Raw genomic sequence first — 13,235 nt, forward strand, 5'->3', positions numbered from 1 at the left:
TGCCACCAAGAATTTAAAAAAGGCTGAGGGCATTATGCAAACAGCGTTAACTGTTTGTTGATGGGTGTTGTTCATGGCCGTCATGGTAAGTATTTCTTGTTCATTGTGCACGAATACATCTAACTAGCTAACTTTATAAACTTACCTAATCGACGAAATGTCATTGAAAAGTTGTGGAGGATGTTGAAACACGAGCCATAATTAAAGTAACCTATAATTTGCATTATCCAACAAGTGAGGTAATTAATCTTAGCTAACCAAACTTGGATATTAGTTGCTTGTGCACAACGAGAAAGAAACTTTTAACAGCATTAACAAAAAGCCTATCAACATACAATTAGTGCTGTTTGCATGAATATCTTGGTTATTTTTCTTTTCTTGGGCACATTTATAGTTGGCATGTACAGTATGTAACTTAATAGCGGTTTCCGAAGAACGTAAATGGGTTTCCTTTGTCGGGTGCATGCCTTTTTTTCCTTTAGTGAACTTTCTTCTACTTTGCGGGCTTCCACAGAATTGATTTGCTGTGACTTAATAGTGTTCTGCAAAGTCAATAAAAACATTGATTTGTCTGTATTTCACTCATGCTGAGCCTCGCATAGCATGCTCCAAAACCGTATCTCTTGCTCCAAAATGAACAGGTCCTGCTCCAAACCTGCTCCAATGCACCAAATTTTCTGCTCCCAGAGCTGGTCCAAAGCTCCCTTAGCCGCTTGAATCCCTGCAGTGCATCCTCATGGAAAAAAAAATACCCTCGGCAATTAAAAAGAAAGCTTGAGCAATTGAAGTGAAAAGTGCATATATTCTTTGGTACCACACATGCAACATATAGCATAGCATTTGTTTCAGTAAAGAACAAGCACAAAACAATCCAGACCGCAACATTGACGATAAAGTACTCCTGATGACAATTCAAACACGTAGTGCTCCCTGCATACGTTTCCTGGTTAAGATTGTTGTTGCAAAAGCTGTCGCGACGACGGCAGCTCGCAGCTGCAATATTCCTAACATTTTTTCTCTTGGGTAAGGTTAGGCTCCATCTAAAGCACCTGGGCATGTGTTGCTTTGTTCACTTAATAGCTGTGTTCACATAATCATACTAGTTAAACCAATGAATGTTTCTAATGGCTGTGCATTCAACTGTGGTTTCAATGCTCTTCGTTTCAATTTTTTTCATGTTGTTACCATTGTTATTATCATAAGAAAAACTGCGAAAAGGTGGGCCTTTGTTTAAATCCAGCCTCTGAACTAGTAGTCATTGAAGTTGTAAAACTCTTGCCACAGTGTTTGCGAGTGCAAAGCACTTACAAAAGTTACAGAAATTATATTGAGTTTCTATTGAGTTTATGGTAGATTCAATAGACCTTCTGTTGAAACACAACAGAATTTGATGCAGAGTCATCAGCTGCCAAAGCTCGATAATTCGGATGTTCACATGGATGCAACCAGGCTAGTGCACCCCATGAAATCTGGACTGCTCTTTTGCATCTCGCAGGCATGGAGGAACATGTGGAGTACACGCCAGGATCTGGCCGGAGGGCCTTGTTCCCAGATGCGCAGCTGGAGCTGTGTGAAGGCGCTTGCGAACCTGAACAGCTGTCAGCTCGTCTGACCTTGGCTACACGCCATGTGGGCAAGGGTTGTGACCGGGACACCTACTCGGTTGACTCTCAGAGAAAACTTTGTGGTCAGTGAATCACAGTATTTATTAAATTGTTAATATTTTTCTCACTTTCATTTTCTTTGCACTCCTATGTGGGTTTTTGTACCCGCATGGGATGTGCTCAGTGCATTGACAATTCTTGATTTCACGATTGTTGTAAACACTCCTATAAAGGCTGCAGGGTTGTGTAATCAAATTGCATGCACTGTACATAATAAGAACTAGAGCTAGCAAAATCACCTTGGGTTGATCAGTTCTATGATGTTTTGCAACTGGAAGTCAATTGCGAGCCATGTCATTCAATTCAGCTACTGTTGGCTGAGCTGTCACTTTCACCACCACCAAGTTGCACTGTTTTGAAGATGGTAAAACTTAATGGTGGTGGAGATAGTGAGAGCCCAGGGATCAGAAAACAGTGTTGTTTTACAGGCAACAAGTTTGCCCAACAGAGGGCTTAGGTTTCTTCAGTTTGCCATCGCTTGCCTACCTGTCTTCGCCAGTCACAGCCATGTGACTACACTGTCATTTTGAAATCACCTCATGAGGCATGGTTGCCGATCAGTTTATTAAATTCTTGGACAAAATTGCTAGCCATGTATCTGCTGCTTTCCATTGTGTTTGTTGATTGCCTTCTGATAGAGCGTTTTTAAGGGTTCACATTGTGCATTTTCATTATGCATAATCTTTATCTGTCTGTGTAATGTACTTCTGAATGTACAGTTTTCCAAGTTTCCTTTGTTGTAAAGGAGGCACCAGTATAAACCGAAACACTTAAATGTACATCAGCAGAAGTATAAGTTGGAATGTGAATTGCTGATTCACAATAAGTAGTTCTCATGTTCAAGAAAGTATCATGTGATAGCTTTTCATTTCAAGAAACTCTTAACTCTCTGGGAGGAAAAGCAAGTGTTCCCATCGAAACAGTCTACCCTGTTCTTGTAGTAATGTTTGTGGTTGTTTCTTTTGCTCCGCGTGAATGCAGGTGCCAGCTCGGACAGCGTGGACCTGCTGCCAAGCCCCGGTGTCGGAGCCGAGTGGACGCAGGGGCTGCCAACAGACGAGGGCCGTGAGAGTGACCAGATCTACGAGTTTGACGGGGCCACCAATGCCGTCGTCATTCCCGAGTCCACTGTGTCGCACAACCTGACCAATGTCTTCACGGTGGGCTTCTGGATGCGCCACCGTGCGCCCACCTCCCACAACGCCAGCCACCTCAAGGAGCACGTATTGTGCAACTCGGACGACCACCGTACGTGTTGCTTCACTTGCCATGCCATTTTTCACTCACTGACTGTGTGAGTTCACTGGTTATGTGCATATTGTATTGCCACACCTTTTGGCCAGTAATCACTTCCGACAACTTATCAGTATTGTCATGTTGACATTCTCGCAAATTATACACTTTCCGTACTCTCATCAACCTTGTTATGGGCCCATTATAATCTGATTGCATGCGTGTCACAGACTCAGTAGTATTGCATTCCCGAACCGATGCGAGCGCCATCAACTGCTCTGATATGTGTGATGGCACTTGTATAAATAGCAGAGGAACTCGAGCAGTGCTATTCGGCTCAACGATCACCAACTGCACTTTGCACTATTGTTGTCACCTAAGTGTTGCTGTGCTTTCAGGGCCAAAGTTTGCCCAATAAAGAGCTATTACTTTCTATTCGTGCTTTATGCTAGTGTTACTGCCTGTGCACCATTGCTACCCAGCAACAGTATAGTGTATGGGGGGTGCTAACGTCATTTCAGAAAAGGCAGAGGGTTGTGAAATACATTTTTCATTTTAAATCCTTGTTGAAGTCAGCACACTTAATTCAACTTTGCCCCAGCTGTTCTAACTCCTCCAAGAAATTCACTCATCTGAGCAGCAAGCCTAGCACCTTTACAGTGTTTGCACCTGCGGCTATTGAACTTTAGTTACTTTTCATACATCCATTCATTATTTGTGAACCAACAGTCACAAGGCTACAAAAATTTAACCGTGCTTACTAAAGGGCCTTGGCTATTGCAAACAGACAATTGGGGTGCTCAGATCCTACAGTGACGATTGTGTATACAATGTATTACACTAATTCATGCCCCGAGAAGAAGTGAAAAGTTGAACAGAAGCTTGAATGCTCTTTTCAAAAGAGCCCATGAGGTATAAAGCAAGTGACATCGCACACAGTGGCGATACCAGACCATAATGCATGGAATCGTCTCTGAAAATCCACTGCACCACAAAGCAGGATGAACAACTTGCCGATTACCCTGAAGATCTTAATGCATGGGATTGTCTCTGGAAATGCGCTACACCACAAGAATAAGAGGGAGACGTAATAGAGGACGGTGCAGGGGTCAAGGCAAAGGAAGAGAGCATCCCCTGGGAAAGGGTAGCTTGCCTCCTCAAGTGCCTTTTCATTTGCTTCTCTCTCCACTAGTACCATAGACGCTTTATAAATACTTTTGCCATAATACACTTCCTGTATGATGCTTTACAATGCCTAATATTTAACCGAACTTTCTGACAAAACCTTATGAGGGGCACTTTCAAGCGGCCCAACTTGTGGTGCACAATGATGTTAGCATTTCCATAGCTACAGAGAGTTTCGAGAAACAAGAGTTGTCTGCCTCCGTGTGCAGGAATGAGCAGGCATCACACGGCGCTGTTTCTGCGCAACTGTCGGCTGATCCTGCTGCTGCGCCGAGAACCCACCCAGGAGCAGGCCAACAAGTTCACACCAGCCGAGTGGCGCTGGAAGACACCCGAGGTCTGCGACGACCGGTGGCACCACTACGCCGTTTCTGTCAACTTCCCAGAGGTGCGTGTGCCCTTTTGGCTGCCGTCTTACATAGCTCTTACTTCTGCTAGAACAGCATGTAAAAAATGTAAAGTAATGAATGCAAGCTAGTAAATATGCACATAATGCGAGATTCTTTTTGCATCTTTTAACTTCTCCCTTCACTTTTTGACAGGCTCAACCACTATGCAACAGAGCTATGAAGGAAATCCAGCCTCTCAATCAGCTAGTCAGAACCCGGACATGCATACCTAGTAGGATGCTCATGTCATCAGAAAGTTGAGAGCATAATGCACAGGAAAGGGCAACTGCACAGAGCATTTCTGTGGCCTTGCCTACTGCTGCGACAAGTGCTGCAATGCAGCTTCACTGTCCCATAAACCTTTGGCCTCTCACAGCAACCCATATTGCCGCTCTGTCAGAGCGTTTAGCTACCAATTTCACTGATGTGCACCTCAGCGGGTCCAAGAGCATCTGCAGTCGGCCCTGAGAAAGTAACGATTGTGATAACAAATTGCAGATTATACATAGGGCTTCCTACCTTAAGCACAGGTGACAACATTCTCTTTGTGTAAGGTTTATTCAGGTCATATTGGCACTGTTATTTCTGTTCTTATTTTCTCAGTTGTCAAATGTCCCACCACACATTAGAAACATGGTTGCCTTATATTTGTATAAACAGAGTACTATGTTGTAATAGCGTAAAAGGCAGGGTGAAATGCAATGTTGTATTTAGTTGACTTTGGAGTTGTAGTTATTTGGAGTTGAGATGTATGCATTTTGCAGCATGGGACATAGTTACTAGTGCTAGCAAGACTAACGGAAAGAAAGGTGGGACAGGCCAGAGCACTCTGTCCTGTTTCACCTTTCTATTTGTTAGTCTTGCTAGTGCTAGTAACTATGTCGCAGCGAATGCATCAACACCAACTTGCTCAACTTCCTATGTTAATTACTTTGCAGCATGGGCTGATGCAACACACAAGAATCAGTGTTTTATTTGTGCGTTTTGTCCCTCACCCTTATTTTTTCTGTGTTCTTTTTGAACTTCACACTGCGAAGTCACGCTGCTCAAAAAGTACACATTCTGTAGGTCCTGCATGCTGTAGTATTGAAGCTGTGATTTGTTCATAACGTTAGGAAACTGCCAGAGACATATAAAGGTATCATTTAGTAGCGATGCGAGCATGCCCTCGTGTGTGAATTCATGTAGCTGTATTGAAGTATTGGCGACAGTTCTCCGTTCAAAGAGTGGTGACAAGCACCTGAACGCTGTGCAGGCCTCCCTGTACGTTGATGGGCGGCCCTTCAAGGTGACAGCCAACAACCCTGAGATTGTCGACGACTGGCCGCTGCACCAGACCAAGAACATCAATACCACCTTTGTCGTGGGAGCCTGCTGGCAAGGTAGGTTGGACTCACTGTCTCTGCGGCAACACATCAGGGGCCGTCGTGAAAGGCCAGGCAGTGCATGCTGAGAGAAAAGTGAAGTGCGCATTACATGCGCCTTTTAAACCCAAGAAGCAGTGGAGGAATGGGTAAACTATCCGTGTTCATCTATTTAGAGCACCTGTCTGAGGAGGCAGAACTGTACCAATGCCACAGCACTTCTGTTTTAAATAAATAAAATAAATTATTATTATTAAAATAATATATTTATTAAGATAAAAGCTAGGTGCATGTTATAATTGGGTGAAGTGGTGAAAATTCTTGAAAGACAGCTACTCGATAGAGAAATGGTAGACAGCTTATAAAATAACAAGAACAGAATTAAATTCACTGAGTTGAAATAGCGCTAGCTGGCTGTTCTGTCAGAGGCAACAGTAGCTTCATTTCCCAGTGAACAACCAAGACATACCGTATTTACTCGAATCTAGGACGGCCCTGATTCAAAGCCAACCCCCAAATGTCCGAAGCCAGAAAAAATGTAAAAAATTTACCTCGAATGTAAGCCATACAAAAAAGTGAGGACAGCGTTCACAAAATGAAAACAGCATTTATTTAATGCGAACATGCCGAGCTCACTATGTTATGATTGCTGCTAGCCTCATCGCTATAGCTCAGACCACACGCATGCTTGCAGACGTGCGCAATCTTGTGTCCACGCGCCCATGCATGCGCAAACAGTGCAGCACAGCTCGCACGCATCGAAACGCGGCGCAATCTCTGTGAACAGCTCCTCTCTGTTAACGCGCGCTCATTTTCCTTATCGTAATGTCAGCTCCTCGTTGCGGCCCGCGCAGAAAGCGTCCCTCGTTGCCCCCCCTCCCAACGACGGAAATTTTTCTCATTGATGCTGAAGTCCTGCCAGGCTTGACAATGCTTTTGTGGCTAGCACAACTTTTCATCTGAAAGTGGCACTATAGTGGCATCGCCTGTTTGGTGCCATTAAGATTATGCCACACTATGGGCCACACCACATACCGATACGACACAGGTCAAAATAGCAACGTCGCTCGTGTACTTCAGTTGGCAACTGGCACGGCTAATAGCGGGTGCGATACTGACTTTTCCGGGTGCCGCGAGCAACGCGCCATATTTATCATTTTCAATTAAGAACTGGCGTGTTTTTTAAAATCCTCGAATCTAAGCCGACCCTAAAGTTTGGTATATCATTATATGAAAAAAAACTAACTGCCTAGATTCTAATAAATTCAGTAAATAAAAAGGGGGGGGGGAGGAAGTGTTCCCAAATGTAAGTCAACTAAAACATAACCAGAAGTACAGACATAAGAAATGGCATCAGCTTAAGCATTCACACTGCTTAGCTTCCTTGTATTGCATGTTTGCACGTCTCCTGAACCAGCATTGCATAATTGTTTGTTGCTCATCATCTGCCACTGCACATAGTGCATACTTCACCAGGTAATACTTATAACCAGCTAGCGGGCAGAACCACTCTTACCGTTATAGAAAATGGTGTTTGGTGTATGATGGCCACAGCAGTAGCTCACATTAGCCGTAGAGCAGCCTCTAGTTCTGCTATGCCACAAGCGAGATGTTGATGCATGGTTATGGGTCCATGCTCTATCTTTGAATCTACCATATGGACTCGTGCAAGGGCTGCACTTTTTTTTTCTCACAATTTTGACGAGGTGCGGCCCTAGTAGTAGTAGTAGTAGTAGTAGTAGTAGTAGTAGTAGTAGTAGTAGTAGTAGTAGTAGTAGTAGTAGTTAATCTAGCAGTGGCACGTAGAGATACACAGCGTGCCTCTATGTGCACCGAACGTGCACATCGGTGCACCGAATCAGTTGCTTCTCTGCTGGAAATTTTTTTCCCTGAATTTTGGGCTGCCAAGTTGGGGGTGCGGCCCTTACGACAGTCTACACGGTATGTTGGCCACTGAGCTTTATATTGCCTATATTTAAAAAAAAGTATGGTCTTATACAGAGTGCCTTAGCTAACTTTAGCCAAGCTTTAAGAATATACAGGTGTGCTATAGGAGCACTTGACTAAAAGCAAGTTGTTGGCCACTCTATGGAGCAAACCGTACAATATTTTGCAGTCTCTTTAGTTGCATAATTAGTCAAAATTAATTAATCAACTTTGCAAGTACTAAATTTAGAGAAAAACACCCAATATGGAAATTGTAGAGCGTTCTAAGAAGTGTCCGATTCAGTAGCATTCAGCAGAACACCTGTTACACAATCATTTCTTCTTTGTCATGAAGAAAGCCCACGAAATATGAAAAGAACCCATGGGACTGCCTGTTTGCATGCCACGATTGCAGCGATCTCAGTCATGCCACGTATGAACGAACGACGCAATTAAGCTGGCTCGCTGCCACTGACAGGATAGAACGGCAACAGGTTTTTCATTCTGCTTATCAGTATCATGAACGACGACTTCCATTGCCTTTGGCAGTGCAACCGAGACCAAGGCTGCAATTTCGTAGCTTTGCCTTCCGCTCGATTCTTATCATCCACCATTTACATCTAGCCGATTCCACTGATATCGCAAGCAGAGCGCCACTCTGATCACTGATGTAACATGAAGAGCATGGAAAGGAAAAAGCATAAGAAAAGGCACCGCTACGAAATCTCTGCCCAGTTGCTGACTTGAATGTCAAATCCACCACCTATGTCCATTGCCCTGTCACCTTCACAACGGCACCGTGTAAAAGCATTGTTAGTTCGTGCATGGCAGGATTGAGGGCACTTCGATTGCGGCACTCAATCAATGCATAAAGACATGAGTGTTTTCGTATTTGGTGAGCTTTCTTTTTGACACGGGAGCAATGATCTCACAGTAGCAGGAACTTGACGATAATGCTGAATTCAACCTTTCCTAGGCACTCCACAACTTTCTTGTGGGATGGTTTTCAAACTTTAGTACATGCAACATTAATTCAGTAATCTTGAATAATTATGCAACTAAACAGAATGCAAGCAAAAGTTGCATTATTTGCTCCCAGTGAGTCTCAAGCAACCTGCTTCTACTCACATCGTCCTGTAGCGCACCCGAATATCTTAAAACTTGGCTAAAGCTTGCTGCGACACCCTGCATAATCAAATCTCAACATGACGAGCATGAGTCAAATTATCGAGTATAATGTAAATATCCGATTTAACGAAGACATTTTTGTCTCAGATGTGACTTAATTGTAACAAAGATAGACTGCACATGAATCAACATGGTATTTATAAGTGTGCTCGATTCAGCCATCTGCTACAACCCAGGTTTTGATTGTGTGAGTGGCACATACATTGTGTGCGTGAAATTAATGCGTGCAGGCAAGGACAACAAGATGGCATTCCACTTCCGTGGCTACTTGACCGGTCTGTCGGTGCTGAGGGGACGTACCGAGTCCCCTGATGTGCTGTCCTGCCTGCACCGATGCAAGGAGTGGCTCGACATCCCCCCTGCAGACTCGCAGGCTACAGGAACGGTAAGCACTCAGTAGCACTCGGCTATCTTTTGCTGCACTGCTCTCGGTGATTCAGCACCAAGTTTTCACCTCGTTGAATGGGTGCCCACACCAGATAGGGCAGCTGGTAAAAGAAAAGGTGCACAAGAATAGATGGCGCAGTCATGTGGTGCACATATGACAGTGCGACAGCTGTAAGAGGAGCAGAAGGCCGGAGAAACAGGTGTCACATAATACTGGGCACAAGGAATATAACGAATGCACTCGCTAGAGGAGTACATTACTTCTCATGAAACAGTGTGGCGTATGTCAAGGCCACATGATGTCGACAAGCTTCACTTGAAGACAAGATCCCGATGTTAGTCATCAAAAGGCTGAGTCAGGGTGGGGGGAGTGATGGAAATGAGGACAAAGTAAGTGCGTGAAAACATCTGTGATTAATCTACAGGCGTACGTCCCCAGCTTGCCACAACACTTCCTGTCAGTTCAACTGGTGCACAAGATTATGACAGGCACCGTCATAGGGACAGTCGGAGGAATGGTGTTGGTGTTGTAGATGGGAGAGAGGGAGTTTAGTGTTGGAAAGCTGGAGAGGTCATACTTCTGACTTGCAACGTGGGGTAGGGGGAAGCTTCTAATCCAGCCCATCAACTGGTGCACAGCTAGCGTTACATACAGTTCAGTGACGCACAGGTGCATTAAGCACTTTATTTTGCAGCGCCTGGGGCCTGTTTGTTTGCATTAGATGCAAGTATGTCTTAAGTAAATGTGCAAGAACTTGCAGACTCTGAGAGATCTGGTTTCTTTGTGGCAAGATGTGGGGAGTGATATTGGTGAGAAACATTTAACTAATCTGAGCAATCCTAGGCTGTGGTAGCTGCAGAGGGACAGAAAAAATATTGTATGCTTCTCGCTCATGGGTATATCGCAGTTGGGGAATTACAAATCATTGCTCACGCTTTAGCTGCAAGCGTAACACTGTAAGACAAGTGCACGTTTCGTAAATAGCAGACGAACCACCAACTAGCCCTTATCACGGCTCTGTTCAGGAAGCGTGCAGTTTCTTACACTGACTTGCACCGCAAGGTTTTTGTGAAATTCCCACATGAAGTCCATGTTTACTTGAAAATTGTGCAAGTTCAAAAGAATTCAAGTTCTTGCATTGGCTGATGATTATTATCACTACCATTTCCTGGCTTACCTTTAATGATGACTGATGGATGTGGTGTACTGATAGCAACCATCTTCACCTTTTACATTTATGTGGACATATGCATGCGGCACCCAACTTGTCAACACGATGATGCTGCTACCACTCTCACACATCAATTGTACTATTCCTTTGACTACATCGCTTTATCTCCAATATTTTTGTAGGAGGTGACGTCCAACTCTGAGCGCAGCGAAGTCACAGTAACAGCCCGTGACCAAGACACAATCGAGGATCTGGTGTCTCGTGTGGCCTATGTCAACTCACGTGACTTCCCAACACCAGGTCGTCGCACTGTTCACGTAGCCACAACTGTCATGTAAGTAGCGCTCACAGCAACCTGTCGTGATGGCACACTTAAAATTTTCTCATGGCAGAGATGCTAGTTCAGAATGCTAAACTCAGTCAATCAGTGAACCAACCAGTCAATTAAAAGAAAGATCAGTCAGTCAGCCAATCGATGAAACAAATCTTTCCTGTTGTCCCTTACTCCCCCAGGTGCAGCAATGGTAAGGCACAGAAGGTTCCCCCTGTAGAGTCATGGGTCACCATTCTGGCCGCCGAGCAGCCAAGCATCACCATCAATGGCACGCCCAACCTGGCACGCGAGTACGAACCTTTCAAGCAAGGCATCGAGCTGTTTGCTTCTGTCTTCATCTCAGTTGGCCGTGAACGTCCGACTACCACCCAGGCCAGCACGGCTTCCTCGTCTTCACAGGTACAGAAAAAGCTGCTCTTTCTATGCAGAGAGTAGGAGCGGGCCTACAAAATTTGTTGCCCATTCTGGCGGATTAAAAAGAAAAAAGAAATGCTTAAAAGTGAGCTAAGGACTATGCAGCGAGTGACAGAATGAAAAACGGCAAGTCACTTCTACTAGGGCTTACTACAGGTGTAAGTAGTCCTTGCATTACTCTGTATTCGTTCTGCGAAATCGTCTCTCTAAAGGAAAATAAAAAAACTTGACCCTTTTCATAGCCCAAATTCAGTAATCAAGTAGTTCTGTCGGAGCAAACTTTCACTGTACTAAACCCTTTGTACCCAGTGAACATATCCTGCGTATTTCACAATTTTTATATAAATGATTTGTCCTGCTGCGAATATTAAGGGTACTGCATGTTTTTCTTATACTACAGCTTTGTAAAGCATATGCATTGCATCCACGCTGCAATTTTGCCACGGGACAGGGAATGAATTGTGACTTTGGTTAAGCGGGAGCACAGCATCTAAAGTCCAGCCCCTCCTTTTTCGGAATGAAAATAAACTTGAATTGAATTGATTCAATTGAATAATACGAAGAGGTAAAAAGACAACTGCGTATATTCGAGAGCAAGCGCCAGCAGCTGATTTTCTAGTCAAGATTAAAAGGGACAAGCAGAATTTGCGCCGATCATGCAATATGCAGAACAGGCAAGCCATTAGCTTAACTGAATGGTTTCCAAGGAGAGAGAGAAACACCATATAGGTTGAGGAATAGATGACGGATTAGATTCAGAGACATGCAGGCATCCACTAGAGTCAGGTGATGCAGAGAAGCGTGAGTAAATGTTTCTGAAAGGGGTTTTTGTGCTGAAGTGGTAAACATTGAATCAGTCTATAATGTCCAATTTCTTCTGTAGAAACCTTGTAGAGATTGGTTTATGCCAAGAGGTACCAACTTGGATGAGAAGGAACTCCTTACTGAAGGAGCCGCACGGTTTTTCCAAAGTGCAGATCACCCAACATAAAGGAATCCCTTATACATACCTGCCAACTCTACTGCATTTTTCATAACATTTACAAATTTGGGCTCTTTTTACTGCATTACGAACATTGCATCAAGCTTTGCGAAAAATAAGTTCTTTTCACGAAAAAACCTCGCTCGCCGGTCTCCAAACTTTTTGTTGGAAGTCTTCAGACGATAAAAGGATGCTGGATGGGTACTTCGAGCAGGTTTCTACTGGCAACTTCCTGAAGCAGGCGAAGTCTGCTGCAGCAATGTCGCTGAAAAAAGCTGATGTGATCTAAACATAGTGTGTTTGCTTGTCAATCTTTGCATGTTTGTCAGTCTTCACTCTTCCAAGTGCTTATGTGGTGCGTCTAAAAAGTAAACCGTAGTAATAGAGCTTGTATGTATCCCACAAAAGGAGTGTGTTCAGGGAAAGCATTTAAAAACCAAAGAAACAGCATGTGCTATAAAGTCAGCTTCACCGCGATACAGTCAAGTTGTGCGGCAAAGCATACAAACACCGCGAATGCCGGTTCTGGTTCAATTTATTGAGGAAAAAAGAATAGCTGCACATTGGAATCTGGTAAATATCGTAATCGGGCAGCGTGAGCTATCGTTATTGCTTGAAAATCTTCCTACGGCTGGCCGAAAGTAGGATTTATTCGATGGGAGCGTCATGTGTTCAACGTATTCACTGTCCCCTGCGCTCTGTGTGACATACTTCGCCAATGAAGGGGTGTCACTATTGGGGTCTAATAATTGAGGTCTGGCACATGCGTGCCGACTGTTCAAGTTCTTGTTGTCCGGTGATGGCCAGTTTCAGGATCGAAATAGCAAAAGTTTGGGTCCACAGAAATGCATGGGTGCCAGCTGGGACCTACGGTCGAGATCGCATTACCAGAAAAATTGAATTTACCGATGTCGAATTAACAGAGCTATGCTATACTATAGCTGCACAGTGCCTCCACCAATATTGTCCCCCATTTAGGTCATTTTTGTGCTTTCAG

At 44.1% G+C, this 13,235-nt stretch overlaps 1 protein-coding gene across 1 annotated transcript in view; it reads left to right on the forward strand.

Annotated features, from left to right (window-relative positions):
- The window catches only part of Cals (calsyntenin 1), a 291,844-nt gene that overhangs the window by 263,916 nt on the left and 14,693 nt on the right, over window positions 1-13,235 (forward strand). The window contains exons 6-12 of the mRNA XM_065447819.2: window positions 1,496-1,687; window positions 2,646-2,912; window positions 4,292-4,470; window positions 5,727-5,853; window positions 9,180-9,334; window positions 10,691-10,842; window positions 11,022-11,241. Coding sequence (XP_065303891.1) covers window positions 1,496-1,687; window positions 2,646-2,912; window positions 4,292-4,470; window positions 5,727-5,853; window positions 9,180-9,334; window positions 10,691-10,842; window positions 11,022-11,241 — 1,292 coding nt within the window. The remainder of the gene's footprint in view (window positions 1-1,495; window positions 1,688-2,645; window positions 2,913-4,291; window positions 4,471-5,726; window positions 5,854-9,179; window positions 9,335-10,690; window positions 10,843-11,021; window positions 11,242-13,235) is intronic.

Source organism: Dermacentor albipictus, chromosome 2 (assembly GCF_038994185.2).
Source record: "Dermacentor albipictus isolate Rhodes 1998 colony chromosome 2, USDA_Dalb.pri_finalv2, whole genome shotgun sequence".
Lineage (NCBI taxonomy): Eukaryota > Metazoa > Arthropoda > Arachnida > Ixodida > Ixodidae > Dermacentor > Dermacentor albipictus.